Genomic DNA, 24,495 nt, shown 5'->3' with positions numbered 1-24,495 from the left:
TATTCCCCACACACACAATCTCTCACTCACTTCCCCAGTCTGTCTCTCCCACCTCACACACACACGCCCTGTCACACACTCTCCCTTCCCCCTTCTCCCCACCCCACTTTAGTTGAAAAGCAGCTGGCAATCTCATAGGATGCCCATGGAGCGATGGGATTGAGAAATCTACATCATAGGATGCTGTACCTGGCCCATGAGGCATTGCAAACCCTTCCCAAAGTACCCTATGCCCAGTCAGATAACTGCCCACAGTGCATTACTCTGTGTCAATGCAAGAGCTGCTAGTGTGGATGTGCTCTGCTGGAGCATAATGTAGACATGCAACAGTGGTTTAATGAAAGTGGCATAACTTTTGTTGACAAAACTCTGTAGTGTAGACAAAGCCTTAAAAGAGACACTTATTCTGGTATAAGAGTGTCTCCATACCAGAGGTGGCAACAACACTGTCAGTTTAAATTCACACCTTAGTTCATACAGAAAACACCTTTCCCATGTAGAGAGTGCCTGAGTTAACAGTAGGATTGGGATTGTGAGGGCACCAAAGCAACACTACGGCAGTCTACAGGCTAGGAGTTTGATTTATATCAGCTGAAGTTTTCCCATATCAGGATGTGAATAGCTGCCAGTAACTTCAGGGAAAATTACTGTACACTGCATCTGAAGACTAGAGCTGCAAGGCAGCAACTATGCTGCTGATAGTAAAGAGCCATCCCTAGCAGTGCAGAGACATCAGCTGGCATAGGCTTACCACACCATGGAACAGGTAAAGGAGAAGAGAAGGCTAGAAGTGACCCACAAAGTATTAAAAAGAAGGATGTACCATTTTTTACGGTGTTCTCTTGCATGATTTATTACCTTGGCAAAAAACAGGAATGTGAAGTCTGCTGGGGGTCTCAGAAATGGGTACTTTGAGCACTCACATCTGAACTGAAGGGACGAAATTGTGTAGCTTAAAGAGACATCTTTTCTCCGAAGCGCAGTAAAAGAAGCGTCAACAAAATACAAAGTGATTATAATAATTAAAAATCACTTCCCCTCAGTCGCTGCAGCTTTCAATGTGGTCTCTGTCACAATTTCACTCATTCTGTAGTCACCACAGAATCTCCCAAGACAGTGAGCTGTAGCTCACGAAAGCTCATGCTCAAATAAATTGGTTAGTCTCTAAGGTGCCACAAGTACTCCTTTTCTTTTTGCGAATACAGACTAACACTGCTGTTACTCTGAAACCAAGATAGACAAGATCTGAAGCACTAATCTAAAAGAAGAAGCAGAAAACACTGACAAAAACCTTTCAGCAACAAGCAGCAAAAAAAGACAAGCCTGATTCCTTCCCATCTCCCCAAGTCCTTTTTAAAGAGCAGTACCAGGAGCCAAGAAACCTAGGTTCTATTCCAAGGTCTTCCTGTGTCAGTTTCCCCATCTGTAAATTGGGATAATGCTTCCCTGTGGCAGAGGAGCATGGTGAAATGTAATTCATTACTATTAGTGAAGAAGAGCTTTGAGATGGGAATGAAAGGGGCTAGGAGAACGACAACACGTTCTCTGGGCTAGAGCTCTGCACGAGACTAGTGTAGAGACCCGCAGTAGGGCTGGGATCTCGCAATAGTGGGAGCAGGTGGGAGTAGGATTAAAAACAATCCAGCATAGGGCTCCACTCAGGGCAACTTCATCTTTTATCAGAGTTTGTTCTTTAACACACTTTCAAAATTCTAATTTATTCTCCACCTCACCGTTCCAGATTACTCTGCCATATTACCAACTCTTCACATAATACACCAGGGTGAGAGTGAGGGAGGGGGAAGAGACAGTAGAATTCACCCTTGGACTATTTTACTTATCTTTCTTTTAAGGACTCTAGATAACATGTAGAGACCTGTAGCAGATTCCAGTGAGGCAAGTGCTCCTCATTGGTCATGTGCTGCCTGTGTTACTGGAGACTAGGGAGACACGACATTTTAAAAATACACAGCTACAGGTTTTTAGGGGAGCGGGTCTCCATGTCTACAGGGGACCAAGGCTTAGCTGAAAGGGAATGTAACTGTTGCTAGAGCTGTTAGGCACCTGCTAGAGGGTCTCCATATCCGCTTAACCCAACATTAAAACACCCGAGTCCTTTGAATCATACTTTAAATGTATTCACTTGTGGAAGAAAATAAATTTTTTTTAGGTTGGAATGCAACAAAATTAGAGACAGCTTTATTTTAGGCAATTGCCAGGGAAGAAATATAGCTGACAGAGTATTTTTGCTTCAGTTTTTTTAAAGTATAAACAATAAGCTATTAACATTTATATTTTTTATGGAATGCATCAATTAAAAAACATTTGCAATTTATGTTATGTTTTGCTTATTTTTGTTTTTATAATATTTGTAAGGTTAGGTTACATTGATTTTGTTTTTTATTTGCTATAGACACAGTTTGCTTTTTTAAGTTTTGCATTATGAGATTTTAGAGTTAGCTTGACTGTGCTTTGTTTTGATATAACTGAGGGGCTTATAGTTAAATTTTTTAATTTTTGTTTTTATATTTTTTTTGTGCGGTCCTCAGCACAACTAACATTTTAAAATTTTTAATTGCATTATGCTTTGTATTTTTGTTTTTAGTTTAAAAGGGTTAGGACTATTTTTATAAATTTTAGCTGGATATAATGATAATGCATGATTAGTATGAATATGAAAGGCATTTTTGTTATTACTTTTTTTATAACAACATTTTTATACTAAACAAAAGCAAGATAAGCATTACTGTTTTTATTGTAACAATATGCTGGGGTTGATTTATTGCTTTAGTTATATAGCACATTACTTTATAATTAATACATAAAGTAGACACTTTATAGGCTGTATGAAAAGCATGGTTTTTAGTTTGATATATGTTTTGTAGCAAATGGATTCGACACTGTAAATTAGAAATTTTTTGAACTTTTAGTAGGAGTGAACGCAAATTTTGGAATTGATTGGGTATTAAACTGGTTTAAATAAAAGAAATTTGAAACCTAAGATTTAATTGAAGGGTTTTATTTTGCTGGCTAATATATAAAGTGATCTTCCGTGATCACGGTGAGGTTAAAATGCATGTTTAGCAAAGTAGTGGCCTTTACATACACACAGATATTATTAACTTGGAATAGTAACTGTTTTGTTAGGGTGGTTTTTTGTTTTACACCTTTTTAACAGACCTTGTTAAACGCTGTGACAACTTTTTTTTGCTTTAATTTTTTTACACATTGAAGCTGCAAGGGTTTTAAAGGCTAAAATGTTTATTGATTTTAATTTAAATATTGGGTGTTATTTTAGGAGCACTAACAATAAAATGGCTAGGCACATTAGGTGGTCTAATTTTTTAGATATTATGGTGAATACTTTAGTTTTATATTCATTTTTTTTATGGACCTGGCAGGATTTGGTATGTGGGAGCCCATACCTCTTTGACCGGCCCATAGGCTTGGAAGGAGCACCGTGAGTACTTGCACATTTATTTTGAAAATTTTTAAGTATGTTTTTATGGCCACAAATTAGATGGTACTTTTGAAGCACTAGTAAGGGCAGTGGGCCAAGCCTGATGTTTAAGATTATTTTGAATGGCCATTAGCTGGTTATTTAGGAAATACTGAATTTCCGAACATGCTAGATTTTATTGCAATTTTTAATAGGGGTTATTTGGTGGAGAAAAGGTAGGCGCATCAGGGTTTGGGAAAGGGGGTGGGTGATTCTGAGGAAGTTGGTTTGGGCGTTTATTTTTTTAATGCTTTACCTGGCCACAGTAGTGGCACACAGTATTGGGGGGGAGGGGGGGAGATATGGGGGACCTTTTTTGTTGTTGTTGTGTTCTTGCCCACTTTTTATTACCCCACGATCTTTGGATTGGTAAGTTTGTAGCTGCAAAGCTAAAAGTTTTGTTTTTGTGTTTTTTGCTTTAGACAAGCTGTACAGTGGTTGGCAACCGTTATTAATTTAGAAAGAGGTTTTGTTTGCCAGCTAATACAAATAGTTTTAGCTGCTGCTGAACCTTTGGCAAAAGTCCCTGAACAAAAGCAGCTCTCACTGCTTCCTTGGCATTGTTAACGGGCTGGGCTATTCCCAAATGCTGTTTAAACACCTTAGTTAGCCTATTTAAGTAATTAGCAGGGGACTTGCCCTTATTTTGTTTACAGCTGTCAATTTTTGTTTGTTTTTTGGGGACAAGTTTCCGGAATGGCAGTTACTAAACTTTTTTTTAGCTTGAGTTAGGTTAGCTTAGCTTTTTGTTCGGGATTAGTAGGGGGCCACTGGGCTTTAGCAAGTAGTTGTTGTTGCACTTTAGAGGGTATAACCGCTTGCAAAAGTTGGTTGATGTTAGCCCATCTTGGATTATAACATTAAATTACTGTTTGGAGGTGATTGGATTTTTTTGTATATTAGGGAATTTTTTAAACCAGATTTTTAGGTGTCCAAAGGGCGTGCACTGTAACCAAATTGTTTTAATTTTTAGGCAGTTGTTTTAAGGGAGCCTGGAATAGTGCTGACTAGTTTAATTGATTTTTAGTACAGTTGGCGATTGAGTTTAGTGAGATACCGGTGGAATCGGGAACAGCCCCCGCCCCATCAAGGCTAGGCAGTAAAGCAGGAGACTTCCCTTCCTTCCCCCCACCCCCCCCCCCGAAAGAACGGCTGGCGAATCTGGTGCTTGCATTAGCACTGAAGATGCTGCATTTTGAGCTGATGATGAGGAAATAACTTGTAGGTGAGAAGCAGGAGGCGATGGCTGCCTTTGTAAAACACTACTGCCTGCTTGTAAATTATTAGGCTGCAAAACGTGCTGCAGGGGAAGAAGGCGCTACCGGCTGCCGAACAACACTAAAAAAATTCATAATATTTTTGGCTGGGTTTTTTTTTTGCTTTTAGATTTAATTAATTGGGGATACAAGGGAGCCGAGGGAGTTGAAGTTGCTGCTCGGGCTGGGAAACAGCCACATGCTTTACTCCTGGTTTTTAACTTTTGCATTTGTGTTTTTAATTTTTTGGGGGAGTCTTTTAGATTCCGCACCCAAGATTCATGGAGTCTCTTTGTATCTTTTTTTTTTTTTTTAAACTAATAAACAAACTGTTTTTACTGCCCATGAGGGATTTTTGGTGACACAAGAGTGCCTTTGAGGCGGACAATTTTAATTAAATTGAAGGTACCTTTTAGTGGGAATTGTTTAGATGAATTATTACACGTGTAAAAAATTTCATTTTTTTAAGTACTTACAAGTTTTAGGACTATAATGCACAAACACAGAATAAGCAGGTGTACTTTTTGGTGGAGCAGGGACAGTTTTGGACTGATTTTTACCTATTTTTTTAAAAAAAGTTTGCCCTGCCCGCTGCAGCGGCTTACAAACTAAAAAAACCCACCATACTATTTAAAAAATTCTTCCTATAAAAATAAAGATGTTTACAAACCTTTTACATCTTTTTTTGGCAGAGCGTTGGCTAGTTGCCACTTACTTTTAATCGCTTTTAGTGAGATGTCATACCAGTCAGTGGCTCATAAGCATGGGAGAAAGGGACAAGAAGGATAAAGGCACACAACCCTAGATCCAGGCAGGGAGCTTGACAGGCAATGCCCTGCAGAGACAACCCCCTTAGTTAGGATTTTTTACTGATTTACTGAGGTGCGGTCCACCGGGCTTGCATTAGAGACGGCCCTGATCATGAGCTTGTGGGTTTTGCAGGGTGCTTTGGGCGTTTTTTGGTGACCCTTACTTACACTGACACACACACACCCCAAGCCCTATTTATTTAATTTATACTACGATGCGTTAATTTTTTATACCTGAGAGGTTACCACAGTTTGAGGGCGTTACCGCAACACCTTTAATATTTTTGGCTGGACTGAACATACCTGTGTTCTTACTTGAGGGGTCACCACAATCCCTGACCTGAGAGGTCACTGCAACCCCCCCAACCCAAAATAGGTTTGATTTAAATTATATACTGGCTTACCCTGGGGCAACAATTCAAAAAAATACTCTCTCAGTCACCTCTCTGGGTTTAATATTTCTTGAGTGGAATAACAGATCCAAGACCTACACAGAGTAATTGCCATGGCCTCTGATAAGTCATCCAGGTCATACCTACATAGTAGAGCTAGCAGACATTGCTGGATGTGATTCTGCACATAACATATGGCAAGAAACAGTCTGGAAAGTGTTTGTTACAGGGAAGTGGTCATCCAATTCCGCTCACCAAAATGCAACCTGGAAAGATTCAATGAGAGCAAAAATCCTTCATGAAGTTTCAGTCATTTTTTACTGTTATTTTTTTTTTAAAGGAAATAAGACAGAACTCTGAGATTCATAGATACTGAGGTCAGAAGGGACCATTATGATCATCTAGTCTGACCTCCTGCACAACGCAGGGCACAGAATCTCACCCTCCCACTCCTGCGAAAAACCTCTCACCTATGTCTGAGCTACTGAAGTCCTCAAATCATGGTTTAAAGACTCCAAGGAGCAGAGAATCCTCCAGCAAGTGACCCGTGCCCCATGCTACAGAGGAAGGCGAAAAACCTCCAGGGCCTCTTCCAATCTGCCCTGGAGGAAAATTCCTTCCCGACCCCAAATATGGCAATCAGCTAAACCCTGAGCATATGGGCAAGATTCACCAGCCAGATTCCCAGGAAAGAATTTTCTGTAGTAACTCAGATCCCACCCCATCTAACATCCCATCACAGGCCATTAGGCCTATTTACCATGAATATTTAAAAGATCAATTAATTACCAAAATCATGTTATCCCATCATACCATCTCCTCCATAAACTTATTGAGTTTAATCTTAAAGACAGATAGATCTTTTGCCCCCACTGCTTCCCTTGGAAGGCTATTCCAAAACTTCACTCCTCTGATGGTTAGAAACCTTCATCTAAAACTTCCCGATGGCCAGTTTATATCCATTTATTCTTGTGTCCACATTGGTACTGAGCTTAAATAATTCCTCTCCGGTATTTATCCCTCTGATAAATTTATCACTCTTGCCCAGGAGCTGTCCCAATCCTGATTATTCCAATGAACTCCATGGAGCTGTGGTCACTTTTTTGGATATTATTGGCTCCCACTATCTCCCAGAGTGTGTTGTGAACAAATCAAAGCCGAACCATTCCAGCACGTGAATAGGCCAAAGCCTCGGCTGATTGCTTTTTATAATACTCTTTATTTGATTAAAGGATTTGTATTCTTTGTGTACACTGGAATGTGTTCTATTCCCTAGGTCATTATTATACAGGGTTACAAAACTTTTTTTTTTTTAAATATTACTCCCAAAGTAATTTAAGAAAAATGCTCCTTTGATGTTTGAAACTAAACTTGACTCCATTTTAAAATCATACAGACAAGCAACTCTTGAACACAACTGAATTAAGATTCATAGTCTACTTAACTACAGGACAGGATTTGCTTCCCCTCTCCCAGAACACATCACCCTCACATGGAAAGAACTGGAGTTATGTTTCCTCACTGATGCAATTAAGATAACACGGGAGAGACAGCTAACTTCTTTGGCAGACGACCCTACAAGCATTGGTGGGCACTTAGTCTGAAACAGGTGTTCTCGCGCTGGAGCACAGTGCACGAGTTTCTAGGACTTCCATGAGCAAGAAACTTCATTTCCTGTCACCCACAAACCAGCGAAATAGTTGTGTTTGGATAGAACCATGAGGCCTTGCTACAATGGTGGTTAGCAAGGTTCCTTGTTGAAGTTGTGCGATCAGCCAGGCACAGCTCAGATGTAGTCAGGCTGAGACCACCTCCCAATGTCATCAAAAATGGTTCTAAAGAAAGTAGGTGAGAAATGTTTTAAGTGAGGACGGGGTAGACAATGCTATTCCAGCTAGTCAGAGAGGAAACACCTTTTCTACGGTGCAAGGGAGTGTGGCTGTGTGCAGCCCTCGCACCACAGGGCAAACTTAAAGCACTACAGTACATTTGACTTTTACCTGAAATCTCTGTGCTGCAACCAAGGCTTCCCTTCTCCTACTCCAACAGTAAGTGCCAACAGGATAAATCTCCTTGGCTCTTACGTGGGCCCAAGCAGACTTACCCAAGCATGAATATGTCACAGTAATTCCAGACCTGTTTATCGGGTTGAACAAGGCAGGCTCCATACCCTTTTACAAGCTGCGTCTAGGAAGGGCTAAGATGCATACTGGCAGGTATGGGGGCTCAATTTACTGGGAAAGATTCAAATGGATCAAGAAAGGCAACAAAGATTGTTCATTTAAACCAGGCAAAATTATTTAAAGCATCTGGCCTAGGGGCTACACCAAACAGTGACAGGAAATTCCAGCAAAAGTGAGTAGTTCCAGGTGCCCCCCCCCTTCTGCAGTTGGAACCAGTCAATTCAGAAGCTGCATTCTCTCTGCCAGCTGGAAGACAACTCTGCTCTAACTCACACCTAAGGCACATGGGCTCACTGTGGGAGCTGGCCCAAGTGCAGGTCCATCACCAAGAAGCAGAGCTGAACAGGCAGCAAGTCAGGAGTACAGGCAAAGGGAAGGAACAGGTTTACTACAACCACACAAAACCTCAGCTTTAAAACTGAGACCTAGTCTGATCAGCTTATTCCATTCCCAAGAGAAAGGGATCCAGCAGGCATAATGCCCATGTATAGAATATTTTAATGCATATTTGAATCCATGGAAACAAGGGCTGGAGGCAGGGGATAAGTTAAAATTGCAACAATCATAACAAAAGAAACAGAACTCTTGATATACTAAAAAGGAAGAGAATGAGGTGTAGTTTCATTCTGGCATTGAGCTAAGTAGCCAGCTTTGTGGGAGAGAGGAAGGGGAGGTATCAAAGCCAGGATTTCTCAATGGAGATCCTGCTTTACTGATGGCCAGTAAAATCTGCCAAAGAAATTAGCAGCCTTTCCCCCATATGATCATGTCAATTCTCTGCCAAAGAATGCCCGTGACCCAGGAACACTGCAGTTGGGCAGACAGAGCCGTGTGTCCTAGCAGAGAGAGGGCTACGGCGTTCCAGACATTCAGAATAAACTTCAGCCTTTTTTTCTTTTAATTTAAAAAATTCATTTGTTATTCCCTGCTGCTGGTGTTACAGGATTTCGTATTTGTCCACCAAGAAGGTGGTCTCCGTGGAAAACCTTACAGGGCTGTTCCCATCTACCTGGGTCACTTTGGTAACCTGTGGAGATAACACACACAGTTAGTTCAGCACTTGATATTCTACCTCCAAAACACAATTAAAGCAGAGATTTTTCAGTTCACACCAGGACAACAAAAGGGTTGGGGTGGCTGGGCACATCATCTCTGAACCACGATGTCAACTTCAGCTTGAGATCCTCAGTAAGAAGAGTTTGGTTCTCAGCTGTCCTTAGAGGACAAGGATCCAGACAGTTACCTCATTTATGATAACAACTAAGTCTCTGCTCAGAGCACCCTGGACAGAACTGAACTGAATTGTGGCTTCTGGTTAAGGGTCAAGGTGGAGAAAGGTCACACTGCAGCTGCTCATTTTGACCAAGCAGGTAGATAATTAGCCTTCAGTTCCCCATCCTGTGACTGTTTACCCCACCCAAACAAGCCTTGACATTAAGACAAAGGGAATTTTCGTTTGTTTCAGGTGATCTATCATCCTTCGCTTTCCACCCCAGAACACTTCTCAAACACTTTGATAAATGGATTGCTTTAGCCACCATCTCATGAGGACAAGCATGACGAATGCTTAGCAGAGGCACTGAGGAAGAAATCCAGATCCAACTGAAATTGCAGGGCAAGTTTTAGAAAAGCTGAGTGGAATTATCTGAGATGGAATTTGGCCAGGATACCAGCACTAATGCCCAAGCTCATTAAAAATATCTTTAACACAGGTGCCTAGGAACTGTGTCTCTTACGAAGGAGATGGCAGCATAACGTCCCTAGCATCAGGCTGTGTGCACTTACAGAGGGCTGGTCTACACTACTGCAGTAAATAGATCTAACTTTCACAACTTAGAATGGGTATAGAATGGCTTCCGTATGAGGAGAGGTTAATAAGACTGGGACTTTTCAGCTTGGAAAAGTAGCGACTAAGGGGGGATATGATAGAGGTCTATAAAATCATGAGTGGTATAGAGAAAGTAAATAAGGAAGTGTTATTTATTCCTTCTCATAATACAAGAACAAGGGGCCACCAAATGAAATTAATAGGTCGCAGGTTTAACAAACACAGGAAAGTGTTTTTTCACGCAACGCACTATCAACCTCCGGAACTCCTTGCCAGAGGGTGTTGTGAAGGCCAAAACTATAACAGGGTTCAAAAGGGAGCTAGACAGATTCATGGAAGATAGCCATTGATGGACCTATTAGCCAGGAATGGTGTCCCTAGCCTTTGTTTGCCAGAATCTGGGATTGGGTGACAGGGCATGGATCACTTGATAACAACTTGTCTGTTCATTCCCTTTGGGGCACCTGCCATTGGCCACTGTCAGAGGACAGGATACTGGGCTTGATGGACCTCTGGTCTGACCCAGTATGTCCGTTCTTATGTGAATAACGTAACTGAAGTCGACGTAGTTAGATCCACTTACCGCGGTGGCTACGCTGCACTGTGTCGATGGGAGAGCATCTCCCATCAACTTCCCTTACATACACTAATCGATGGGAGAGTGCTCCCCCCTCAATTTAGCGTGTCTTCACCAGACCTGCTAAATCGACACTTGCTGCATCGATTGGAGCAGTGCAAACGGGGCAAATATGCCCTGATTCACCACAACCACCTCAGGCAGCACTTAACCATTTCCTGGAAGATTCCCATTTAGTGCTAATCTAGCCCCACCTCCCTAACTTGAGAGATCTGAGAAACCACAGCACAAGCCATCCTCATTACTGCTGCCTATCTTTCAGCAGTGCCAGGTGGGAATAATGTACTGGGCTGAAGGAAGAGTAGCCTCCATGCAACTCGCAAGGGCTGAAAAGCAGTGAGTGGGAACTGCAGCAATATAAAATGAAGAAGCTGCTCTTGGGGAAGATCCAGCAGAAAAAGATTAAGAAGAGAATCTGTCTGAGAAGAGAATGGTGCAACAGGGTGTGTGGCAGAGCAGCCAGCAAAGGGAAGCAAGGGCTGGACGGTATCAGTATCAGGACAGCTCCAGGAGTATCAGTGACACAGGTGAGTGGGTGCTACAAACGCAGAGCCAAACACCTGTCCACAAAACAATTAGTGTGCCACTGCGACTGTTCATTCTGAGGACTGCAGTGCATTGGGCTTCTAGGCAGAGCCTCCCAAGCTCTGCACCAGAAGGACACATAAGAAGTTGGGGGTGGCCATACCTGTATGTTGCAGTAATTCTTTTTGGAAATGAAGGAGACTTGCACCGGGAAGAAGTCATTGGGCTGCCCGGCTATGCTGAACTCCAGGCTGCCACTCTTGTTTTTGGCATCTATCACTGGTAGGCACCATTCAAGGAGATTCCTCCTGCTGTCATGGCGATACTCCCCATCAATCTCTCCAATCACTGGGGCGCCAACACTGGACCTATAGCAGGGCAATAAGGAGCTGCTCATTTGCACACAGGTTAAAGACACACTTGTAACAGCCCCAAAGGGGATAGCTCAACTCCTAAAAGCTCTCCAAGGGCCACGGGTAGGGCCCTACCAAATTCACGGCCATGAAAAACGCATCACAGACCATGAAATCTGATCATTGTCTTGTGTGCGCTTTTACCCTATACTATAGCGATTTCACGGGGGAGACCAGTGTTTCTCAAATTGGGGGTCCTGACCGAAAAGGGAGTTCACAAGGTTATTTTAGGGGGTCACAGTATTGCCACCCTTACTTCAGAGCTGACTTCAGAGCTGGGTGGCTACAGAGAGGCAGCTGTTGGCCGGACGCCCAGCTCTGAAGGCAGTGCCTCTTCCAGCAGCGCAGAGGTAAAGGTGGCAACACCACACCACGCCAGCCTTAATTTTGTGCTGCCGCCTTCAGAGCCGGGTGGCCGGAGAGCGGCAGCTGCTGACTGAGGGCCCAGCTCTGCAGGCAGCAGCGCAGAAGTAAGTGTGGCAATACCAGACCGTGCCACTCTGCCTTCAGAGCTGGGCTCCCGGCCGGCAGCCGCTGCTCTGCAGCTGCCCAGCTCTGAAGGCAGTGCTGCCGCCAGCAGCAGCACAAAAATAAGGGTGGCAGTACTGCAGCCCCGCTATAACCACCTTGCAACACCTGGAACTCCTTTTTAGGTCAGGATCCCTACAATTACAACACTGACATTTCAGATTTAAATAGCTGACATCATGAAATTTACAATTTTTAAAATCCTATGGCTGTGAAATTGACCAAAATGAACTGTGAATTTGGTAGGGCCCCAACCATGGGTGAGGGAGGGAGAACAGTCAGTCCGCAAAGGGTAAGAGAGGCAGTCACAGCTCCTCAGATGGGGGAACAAGACAGCACTGGATTTACAGCAGACACATGCATTTCATATGAATGCCATCCCCTCCTATGCTACCCCCATGATTGCTGGAAAGGGAAAGAACCTACAGGATATTTACAGGTACTTGCTGACTCCAGCCCCATCCCCAAATCCTACTTACGGCAATGGGATTGTGATGACCACATCATTCAGTTCTAGGCTCTCCTCTTGCAGCTCATATTCAATGTTAACGTCACAACCATTCCCACTTTCTGACGGCCAGCAGTTAACTAAGGGCACAAAAGCGCACACTGGATCATGTGACATTGTTCTATAGGAACAGGCCTCTGGAGAAAGACACACTTAGAAAAATGCAGGACAGCACTGAATGAAGGAGGAATAGTCATCAATATCAATCACACTCAAGAGCTGCCAGCCCACTTGACTGAGTTGCAGAGCAACACACTCAGTATCGTCTAGCATTACTGAAAATGGCTGTTGACTGGCTCAAGTGATTGTTACAGAGGGAAGAGGCACTAAAATCATGTCTTCCCTTGGATAATATCAAAGAGTAAAACATTCTGCTGAAGGCAGAGCCTGCTGTAGCAGATGAGTTGTCATTTCCTATCCAAGGTCAATCACAGCTTCTTCAGCCCAGGCTCCAGTATCCTACCTTAAGAATGCCACATGCATGCTTTCACTCACTTGTCAGTGGAATGAAAGACTCTTCTGTGGTCTGCAATCTCCATTTCAGCACCCCCACATCACTATTAATAGGGAATGATTTCTCTGGGTTCTTCAAGCCAATCAGAGATTCAGTAGTAAAAAGTTTCTTGTCCACATTTGGGTGAGTCTGAAATGAAGGAGATGGGAACACACAGACTGGGTAAACTGTTCATTGTTTTAGTTTTAACTCAATGGAGAGCACAAATTTGTCTAGGTAATACTGTTTCTTGTGAGGTGCTCCTGACCACACATGAATTCCTTTGCCAGGGAAAACTGCCAACTTCGAAGTGCTACAGGATCTCGCTTGCTCGGCAATCCAGAGTTCACTCCAAGAAACAGAAGGCCAGTTTACCAAAAAGTTTCATTTAGCCTATTTCTCCAATGCTTTCCTTTTAAAGGGGATTCTAGCAGATAAACTGGGGCTGACATTTAGGTTTTTATAAAATAAGTTTTAATGAAGCTTGAGATCATCAGGAATATTTCCACTTAAAAATAAATTCAAATTGAAACTTATTTTTAAACAAAATAACAGCCCCCTGCCTTCTGCAACTGGGTGAAACAGACTAGACACTAGTGAAACTCTTTTCCTTGACCAAATTCAGATAAATGCAAAAGTTAAACCATCTAAATAGGGAAAATTAACACTTGGATTATAAAAAACAAGTTTATTATACTATAGCAATAGATGTGTGCAGCTATTTCAGCAAAGCCACTTTTTGGTGATTAGCATCTAAGTTATATTGGAGGGAGAGGAGCTAGCACTGCCACCTGACTCTTCCTGGAGCAGCAGGTGCTGGAGTGCTGAGGAAGAATTCTCAGCCCCCTGGGAAAGTGATATCCTGGAAAAGTCCATCACTGAACACAAGACCCTCTGAGCAATTAAGCAGCAGCACTACCGAGTTTGTAGAAGTTCTAATGATGGCCATGACACAGGGCATATGAAGTGGGGAAACCTTCAGGGCTCAGCAAGCACATGGAACCACGTGGAGAGAGGAAAGGTTGAACATGTGACAGTCTCTTGAGTTTACAATACTGACTGTAGCCCAAAAGTTGTGGTTCTAGAGACTGTCTCTGATATTAAGAGCAATGACAACAGCAAAAGTAACTGGGAGAATAAGCAGTCTTCTGGTTGATTAAATCATTTTTCATTGGCTGAGAGTAACTTGATACAAACATTCTCTTCCTTACAAAGGAAGCTCTCACGATATAACTAGTGTCAAGCAACACACTGGGACTGTTGCAAAGTCCAAGTGAAATCAAGTGTGCATCAATGTGAATCACAGGATAGATAAGGCTGTGGGAGCATGATAAGTGTAAGGAACTGTAGTTTTCTAGTTAACTTGAGTCTTTTGAGCATGAGATTTAGCTGTTTATTAGTGCTGCACTTATATTTACTGTAACTGTGTGCTATTTTCCACTGTATCTGTTGGGAGAACTTGGATAAAAATACACAATACAGTGCTGCTACCATCCATGACAGAAGCATGTACGGAAGCCAGGACCATCAGCCAGCCTTACCTGTAGCTGTACCCCCTTCTTGTCTTCATTTTCTACATGGAGGCGAATCCGGGCAAACTTTTCATCTAAGATCCTCAGCATGATCATGCCGTGCAGCTCCATGTTCTGTAACCCGCCATCACGGCCACAAGTCAAGGAAATCTTCTCCTCTATTTTCATATGCACGCTGCACAGAAAAGAAAGCCCAATACACACCAAATGCCCTGGTTTGACAGGCAAGATGGTTATTTCCTCCCTTTAAGATCTGACACGGACAAACTAAGTTTTTAAAAGGGGTCCAAGAAGATGTTGTCATAAAAAGAATGACCCAGAGCAGAGTGGTGCAGAACAGAATTATGGAAACATGCTCTTCTGCTCTAAACAGATTAACACAGAAGACACTAGAATCAACTGAGTGTGGTATAAGTCTCGAACAGATGAGAGCCCAAATACAGAACTCTGGCTCTTCTTCTGCAGAAAGCTCAGGCAGTTTTCAAAAGAAAAAGCTAGACACTGGGAGGAATTCTACATTTTACCTTAAAAACAAAGGGACGCCTTTGGTGCTTCAAAAGACACTAAGCGAGTTTATGTACTGCACTGCCAAGCTATTCTATTCAGTACAGAACAGAAAACATGTAGGCAATATGAAAACTTGTCTAGAAAGGAGGGCAGCCCTGGTCATGTTTCACTTAATCTCATAAAACTGATATGTCATCTCTAATGGGAGCAGATGGCTCTGTGCTCCAACATGGAAAACTAGAAATGTGCATACATGTACTCTAACTGGCAATTAGTCAGGAACTCTTCAAGACTCCACCAACACTCAGAGCAGGGAAAGCAGATTTCTGATCCAGCCACCTCGATACTCGGTATCTGCTGACAAACTGAAAAGTCCCAGACAAAAGCAACAAAAATAGTTAAGGAGTCAGAGGAATGGAAGTATGAAGAACTATTACAAACTCTGTATAGTTTAGCTAACAGCAGATGGGGGAGGTGGAAAGACAGCTGTCTCAAAGTATCTGAAGGATGCAGACACCAGGAAATGAGAGTATTGGGAGAAAGGGAAAAATTAGGCTGGATATTTGAAACGAAAATTCAAAAGATAAGGGTAAAATTTCCAAATCACCTAACTGACTTAAGAGCATGAGTCCCAATAGCTTTCAATGAGATTTATGCTCCTAACCACCTAAGTCACTTTTGAAAATGGGACTTTGCCTAAATGAATTCAGAGCCTCTTGAAAATTTTACACAAGAGCTAAAGGTCAGCATGTAAGAACCGAATGGTGGGAAGAAATCTATTTTATAAAATAAAGTGAAGAGCTTTGACAGATTTAGAAGCCATCACTGGAGCCTGCAGTCACACTGAAAAGAGCATCCTCTTACAGCCCAGGACAATACCTACCTCTCCATGTTAATAGGTGGAGCGAGAACCTTGGCTGCCTCTGAGGAACGCTTGCCTACAGAAGAGGTCATGATATTTTCTCCTTCTGATTTCAGCTTGTCCACAAAGTTGTCCACCTCTTTCCCTTTAGCTCCAAGCTTCAAAGCCTTACTGGGACCTGATGGTCTAAAGAACAAAAATAAGATGTAAGCATCTATCCAATAACTATGGTAGCAGATACAAACTTTCCACAATTTTTTCACATCATTACAATTGGACCATTCCATCATCGCAGCTTTTACTTTCTGAACCCTTTTCAAGACACGTTAAGAATAGAAAAGATAGTCTTGTGGGTAAGGTACTGAACTGGGACTTAGGAAATCTGGATTCTGGTCCCAACACTGCCAATTGCTCTGTGACCTTAGGCAAGCCATTTAATCCATACCTATGTTCCTCATCTGTAAAATGGGGATACATCTGTGAGGTAGGACAGTATAATTTTATCTGTCAGGTTAGATTCGTTAATGTTATGAGGCACTTGGATACGGTCATGGTGAGTGCCACAAAAACTCCTATACATAAAAAGGGCAGTCTAGAGAGCATGTGATGGCTGCGACAGGCATGGGCAGCAATTTAGGCTGTTAGAAGAACAAGTACAGATCCACCCAAGGTCAGAAGAGAGGTTTCTGCTTTATGACAATTCTCAATACTGCTTTAAAACAACCCAGTGGGAATATCCAGCATCTTTATTCCACTCAGCAGCCGCATGCATAGAAGCACCATGATTACTAGAAAGCGGCAAACATGCAGAATTATGAGGTAAAGTGAAAGCTCAAACATCCAAAATACACGTTAGCTGGTAGAAAAGCTCAACTTAGCTGGAAGAAGAAACTGACATATGCACAAGGTAGTAGAGAGCACTAGCGCACACACACTGTCCATGGGTACCTCCCTCACTTACATATTGTGCATTTTTTAACATCCCTCTATATCATTTAATTTCACTTGTCTAGCAAAGCAGTTAATCAGCAGGACAACCTAAAACTGGACTCTCTTTTTCACAAACAAACAGTCCACAATATCTTTTCTCTTGTTGATTGATGCACTCTATCATAGAGCCCTGCACCGGACCATTTTAATCCGGCTCCCACTATTACAGCAACAGATCCTGCGGGACCCCAATCCTGATGCAGGAATCTACACTAGTCCCAGGTAGGGCTCTAGTCTACCTGAACCAGTTTCATACCTGGCTGGTGCTGGTGCTACTTTGGGCTTCTCTGTTTCAATAATGGTCTCTGTGATCATGGCTGCAGTCGTGCCCCCAGACACAGCCGAGCTGCCAAATCCACCGAAGCCTGGTGCTTTTTTGCCCTGTCTCTCTGCATCCCTTCGGGCCTGCTGCAACTCCTTGGCTTTACGGCGCATTTCAGCCTTTGCCTCACGCTCTTGAGTCTAGAGGAAAAAGACCAGAGACTGACTAGACCTTTAAGACTTTGCTCTATTCCATGCATTAATCAGTAAGAGAAAGGGGAGATGAAGGCAGGACAAATTTATTTTAACATTTTGTAAACAATTTGATCTGAAGAATTAAGGGTTATGATCAAACCTGGAACAAACAGCAACTTCACAGTACAAAAAGCAGTAATTCCTGGACACATGACAGACTTTCATTTCAAACAACTAAGACATGGAATGGCTTTGCCCCACCTCTCTGACTGCTCGGAACACCTTCTCTTCATGTGAGTCCATCTCTGTGAAGGTCCGAATTTGTGCCAGGTTTACGTTCTCACGGTAGCCCAGGGCAACAATTTCATCAAAGGCAAAAATCAGGTCAAAGCAGTGCTCAGAGATCTCGTTCTCCTCCAGAGCTCGGCAATATTCAGGAATCTGGTTAGGGAGAATAATTAAAGAAGAGTCTCCACAGAGGAAGAGAAGATGACTACTTCAGCAAACCCTCCTACCACATGTACAGGGTGAATTCATCCCTGTGCAGAGATTTAGTAGAAGGCCTATGCACTACTTACATTCTATTTTTATGGTGTGAGACTTAAGAGGTGCTACGGCCTCGTGTAGGATCTGCACTGGGGTTAATTTCAACCAAAGGCATCACTTCTGTAACCCTCCCCACCTCACCTGGCCCCAAAATGCCACCCCAACACTATCTATTTAAAGCCATTAACCAGTCATTGCTTTTTTACACTGCTTAATAGGCAGATTGAATGTCACTATTAAAGCATGCACTTTTAAGACTAACTTTAAATGTAATATTCTATTTGAGCTACATTTTAACAACAGAAGCCTGAACAGGCAGCAGATACTAAGCTGTGATTTCCAGGAGTTCCCCTGGCTGTATCTGGCTGACAAAGCTTTATACAGACAATACTATGCAGACAGATTTTTGCAGTAGGAGTACTACTATAGCAATTGCATATAGTAAATTAAATCCACTTTACTTATTTATTTTGTACAACTGGTACAAAAGTTTTGTTTACAGCACTACATACTTGTTAACAAATACTTAATTTACTGAAGGATTGGGCTGTTTTGGTTTAAATCTCATTGATTAACTCAAAGCCAGAGACTTCTTCCATATGGGTCTCAGTCAAGGAATAGTGCAGAAGCTTATGGGATCACACTCAATGATTACTTCCGGGTCACTAATGGACCATAGGAGATCAGATTCTATTATGAGGCAGTAGATACAGTAGTAATAGCTCTCCAATACAGCACTCTGTAACATCATTGCTTCAATACAAAATTCAGATGATCTTGTCCTAAGTAAGCTTGGAATAAAGTCCTTACCACTCTAGAGAAGAGCCGGAGTGTTTCTAGATCTTCCAGGATATTGCTGTTTTTGGTGGTGATCAATACCATATACAGCTTCTCCATTGGCTGATATACATATCGCACACTCTCTGTCTCCACAAACGTGTGTTGTTTCCCAGTGTTCATAAGTTTGGGGAAGGCTGCCAGCAGCCCCTCAATGCGGGTTCGAGTCATCTCCACGAACTGCCGAGAAACTATGGCCTTCCCTGCCTTTGTGCAGACGGCTGCCGCCAAGAGCACCTATGGGGAATACAAGCAGTGGTTAGTTTAATTCATCAAGCAAACAGATTTTCTGAGACTAGACAGTCTCACAAAACCTTTGAGATAACGATAATTGTCTATGTAGGTGAAACTCTGGTCAGAGACCATATATTCACGCTCATCTGTATAGTGCCTAGCATACTTAGTGATAAATAAAAAACATTTTCATGAACATGTATATTTTTTATCCATGCTTCCTCTTAGCATGGAGAACAGAATTTTTCTAGGGGGAGACCCACTTCTGTTTTTGGTGCTCCTCCCATTCCCACGTTCAGAGCTGACATAGCTAACTAACCTGAATTCACAGACGTAGGGTACAGTAAAATCTCAAAAGTGTTCTGAACACTTAACTTAATAATGCACAAGCACACAAAAAAGGATCTCAAATGCTACTTGCTAGAGTAGCAAAGTAAGTTATACATTCCATTAACATTGTCTTCAGTGAGGCTACTAATGGTTCAATCACACCAAAAGATCACTTGCCAACGGGAAGGGCAATTGTCAGAACACAGGTACTAAAACACTAACCGCCTGCAATGCCTTCAAAGTGCTTTGGCCATTATTAAAATGATGCTACCTTTTCCATAGATACGCTTGTTTAAAAGGGACATTTATGGAGTTTAGGCCCAACATTTAGCCTTTGAGGAAAATTATAATATTTTTACCACATCTACTATCAACAGAAAGGATTTAATGAGATTTCTTTTAAAGGTTCTTTTCACCAAACTTGATTTTCTTAAATGATATTCCCAGGTGGTACTGGAAACCCACACTGGAACATCGTGTAGTTGTAGTAGAACAAACACAGAGCTCTGAATGTTATCATGAAACTGACAAGCCAAGTTTTATTGGCCAAACTGAGTAACGCGCAAAAAGTACTCCAAAGACAAAGGTACTGAAAAGTAAGGTAGAATTGTTTTAAATTCTATTTTAATATAAACATTAAGAACAAATGAGGGAATGCTTTTAAATTTAATTTTTCTTTTCACAGTATCCCTTTAAAAAGTCAATTGATAACACATTTATGCTAATAAAATATTAAACATATTAATTACTGTTCATTGAGCATCTCTTGGGCTTTTCATAGATGTTATCACATTAATGAAATTCAAAAGTAGTGAGACGGATGCCAATTTCTCTCTTATAGTCCTATCAGTCTCCTGCAGCTTCCTATCAAATAATTTCTCTCTAATGGAAAAAGATTACCATAACTTCTCAATTGAATTGTTTAGCCATACAAGGCAGATTCTGTTGAAGTCTCACAAAGATGTTGCTTCTTTATTTTGAGCTCTTTGTTAGTTAAGCAAATACTGCAATTATCAAATATAGACAAATTTAAGACCCTTTGCCAAAATATGCTCATAACCACACATTGCACAAGCCACTCATAGCTGGACATAATGCTTGGATGCCTTGATGAAACTGATTAAATCCCATCCAGACAGCAATGTCCTTATATTAAACCAACAACTCAGAGAGTAATGCAAGTCCATGGTATGGACAGGTTAGAAGTGAGCCTCAGGCTCCCACCATTGCCTAGTAGGGACTCAGAGCATGGTGCTGGACAGCCCAAATGCACCAAGCATACTTACTGCATCACTCACAGGTAATGCCCCCCTTTAAAGGGGCACTTCTGTATGAGGGACTGGCAGCCTTTTTGGAGATGGGATCTCCAATCAGATGAAGCACAGGATTGTGAATGGAAAGCAAGGACAGGACTGTAATAATGAAAAGTTTACAGCCTTCAACTTTCCTAGGATGGCTGAGTCTGACCTACTATCACTTGAATGAGACAGTAAACACACACACAAAAGAACATGAGGCTACACTAAAGAAGACAGCCTTAATATTCTTAAAAGGCCTTTAAACTGTACAGGCAGTTTACCTAGGGGAGTAATCACAGGTTATTGTATGCTTATAAGGTACCACAGATCCTGTAATTGACACTATGCCTCTGATTCAAGAGCTACCACTTTGGAAGCAAAGACTGATGATGTGTCATTGCTTCATCCCAATCACTGACAACCCAAACAGAACAGCTTATAGGACTGTAAAAAGGGCATGTGTGTCAGGTTTGAGCATATTCCACTGTTCAGTCACACCATGTGGTTTTGGACATTGACCTGTTAGTGTTGATTCGATGTACATAGTACTTTGATAACCGTGTCAAGAGAGGAGATTCAGAAAAGTTAACAGCATCCTCAGTCTCTACTCTGCAAGGATCCAGAGTATGAAAATACTGTTTTACCATATTAAATGTCCCAGTGATCTGAGTAATCTAAGACTACTAAATCAAATATTTCAAGAAATTCCTATGCTGAACTATTACATATGGCAAATCTTGTTTGTAACTTAAAGACAGAATACGTTAGCAAACACCAGTTTCAGTTGTTTGGATTTCTTTAATTAGATGTAACTAATACTACAAACGTGCCACTTGAATATTCAACTAGTTTTTAAAAGGATGGCTTCATTTATTAATCGACAATTTTGTTACTGGGAGGACAGTATCTTCTGGGTGGAGAGAGCACATTACACACACACCACATTATTAAAAAAAAGATAAATTTTCAACCTGCCATAACAATTCTTTTCAGACTACTAATTTGTGAAAGCAAGGGATAAGTCTTTTTAAAGGTACTTAAAATCCATATTCTGCTATGCAAACAATTAACTCCTTTGGACAGAGGACAAAAGTTAAATTAGGTATTCTTGGTTTGGAACTTGTTTTAAAAGTACATTGTTCTTAGCTTCCCTAAATTAAGTAAAGCATTTTCCCAGCAATAAAAGGTTATAGCAAAGCAATTCCTTGTAGAAGGAGCTGTGAAATGTAAATAGTGAAAAATTATATCAAACTAATACTCAATCACTACCCGATATTTGAGTAGAAAGGATTTGAAATGATCTATGAACCTGAAACAGGGATTAAGTTATACAGCACTTGATTTTGATGCATTACACATTTTGCTTACTAAGAAAAGGTTCAAATTACTTCAATTTTTTTTGCCATTAGTACAAATATTTTTTCCCATTAAATTCAAAGATCACAAAAATAGCTTGAGGGAAGAACAATTATTCAAAGGAGCAATCCCAAAAGTTAATGTCCTTTTAAATTAAGCTGTCCTTTTGTGTATATTATCTCATGCTGCACTTTGATTGCTAGATTATCATGACTTGTTAAATGAACTAGAGGAAAATTTGACAGGCTGTAATTAAAAAATCTTTTCTCTGATCAAATGCAAGTTGTTTCACCACCTCCAACAGGGTACGAAGCTGTTTTAAATCCATTTACTAATTTATTGAGCAATGTAAGCAAATTACACACTGTCTTTGGTCACAAAAACCACACGCTTGAAATTGTGTACAAGCCATGCTACTACAAAGGAAGGAGAGTGAAATGTAATTTACTGCAATTAGGAGCCAAGCTAGCCTCTTTACAATACAAATAGCTACTATACCTGAGTTCATAAAAAGAGAAAATAAAATAATTGCGTACCAGTTTCAAATCCCCTGCATGAAGCAAGATGGGTAACAATTTGTATAGATCGAAGTTCAAATACAGATCACATAGCTCTTCTAATATGTTTGTACAAACTCTGGATTAATATTAAACTATGGGACTAGTAATTCTGCATGCCCAACTTGCCATGCCTTAAAGGAACCTGATTTTCAGAAAGTGCAAAATAACCACTCTCTGAAAATAAGGTACCTTCAGTTGAGCACTCAAAATCCGTGTTTAGTTTTGAAAACCTTGGCCATGGACTATATAAAGAAAGCAACATAAGTGCATTTTCTATAAGGACAGGGATCTGAGGTCACAACAGGATTGTAAGGACAACTGAATTCTTTCCCCAGACCTGTCATTGATTCATGTGATTTTGTGCAAACTACTTAATTGCTCTGTACCTCAAGTTTTATCAACCTAAAATTGAGATAATATCTACATCACAGGGTTGCTATTGCCTGTAAAGTACTGTAAAAAAGCATGTATGATAATACTGTAATTCAAACAGCCAATTTTAATCAACTGTATATATAGTCATGATCTTATATATGCATATATACACACGGTCCATTTGTCTCATGTATGGCAGGAAAAAATACTAATATTTTGCATTTCTATAGCACTTATCTGTGAAATCTAACTGCTTTACTCAATATTCAATACTCTCACATCAATATAATTATATTGTTATAAGTGGGGAAACAAATATACAGAGGCAAAATAGCATGCCAACGTTCACTCTGAGGGACAGCAATAGGAAGAAGACTACAAGAGTCCTGACTACAAACCCTGTGCTCCAACCAGAAGTTTTCAAACTCCGGGCCGCAGAGCACTTGCTGGTCACTGGTCCTCCTTGTTTTCAGCTGTCAAATTAGATTGAGATCCAAACCATACTAGTCTCTTTTTCCTTGTAAGCAGCTGCTGTCGTTGCTGCAGAGACCTTATGTGATCAAGAATGGGAGTGGAGGTCTGCACAATGCGGAACGGGAGGCAAAGTGCCCCCAAGACACCCCCTCTGTTACACGGGGGCTGGCTCCAGGAAGCTCTGGGAACCCTGCAGGAGAAGGCTGCTTTGCGAGGGGGCACAGGCGTAGCTCTGAGGACCAGTCCCAGGTGCAGGCATGGCAGCCTGTCCCGGGTCCGTGCAAGGAAGCCGTAGGGGATCTCCGGCTGTAGCGGGAAAGGCACGCACCGCTGCTGGGGTGCAGGGTAGCAGCCAGAGAGGCAGGTCCCACGCGAGGGTCTGAGAACTACGGCTGCAGCGACAACGAGACACAAGCCGGTGGGCAGGCCCGGGGCCTGAGACTCCCCGGCTGAGGGGACCAGTCTGTTTCCACGGAGCGGCCTCCGCGACAAGGCGCTAGGAAGGGGCACGAAGAGGCCTGGTGCCCCCTTATTTCAGGGCTGGGCCCAGCTCCTCGCCCCCACCCCGTGCCCCACGGCCCAGCCTCCCGCGACCGGCTCAGGCCGGCCCAGCCACTCCGAGTACCCGCTACCCAGGAGGCCAGGCTGGGGATGCGGCCTGGTCCTTACCATGGCGGCGGAGCGTGTGTGCGGCCCGGCGCGCTCAGTCTCTCGCGGCCTCAGCAGCGGCCGCCGCGTCTCCCTCCAACGGCCCCACAAGATGGCGGCGCCGAGCCACGTCCGCAGCCGGAAGCGCCGCCACGCAACGGGGCGGGAGCGTCCTGCTCTTCCCCGCCCCGGTAGGGGGCGCCGGTCTGGGGCCTTCCGCCTTGGCCCCCGTGGAGCGCTGTGTCCCGGTGCGGGGAGGGCCGCGCCACCTTCCCGCCTCTGAGCCGCCTGCCGTCCCCCGGGCCTGGGGGGGTTGCTGCGCCAGGGCCGCTCTCGGGTCTGCTTCCCACCCACGTCTAGAGCCAATTGCTCCAGAGCAGCCCCCGCCCCCTGGCCTCTCCGGCAGATGCCCCACAGCA

The 24,495-nt window shown here is 42.5% G+C and overlaps 1 protein-coding gene across 1 annotated transcript; it reads right to left on the bottom strand.

Moving 5' to 3' along the window:
* Positions 1–7,155: 7,155 nt before the first annotated feature.
* ARCN1 (archain 1) lies at positions 7,156–24,227 on the bottom strand. Its single transcript, XM_037882133.2, has 10 exons — positions 24,098–24,227; positions 18,775–19,038; positions 17,680–17,859; positions 17,219–17,424; positions 15,994–16,158; positions 14,613–14,778; positions 13,074–13,221; positions 12,550–12,658; positions 11,293–11,497; positions 7,156–9,166 (listed from the first exon to the last, which is right to left on the bottom strand). Exons 1-10 carry the CDS (start codon positions 24,098–24,100, stop codon positions 9,077–9,079), a joined length of 1,536 nt encoding a protein of 511 aa, XP_037738061.1. The 5' UTR covers positions 24,101–24,227; the 3' UTR covers positions 7,156–9,076.
* Between the last annotated feature and the right edge of the window lie 268 nt (positions 24,228–24,495).

This window comes from Chelonia mydas, chromosome 22 (assembly GCF_015237465.2).
Source record: "Chelonia mydas isolate rCheMyd1 chromosome 22, rCheMyd1.pri.v2, whole genome shotgun sequence".
Lineage (NCBI taxonomy): Eukaryota > Metazoa > Chordata > Testudines > Cheloniidae > Chelonia > Chelonia mydas.
Note: the sequence above shows the minus strand (reverse complement) of the source record. Positions and strands in the feature narration are given on the sequence as shown.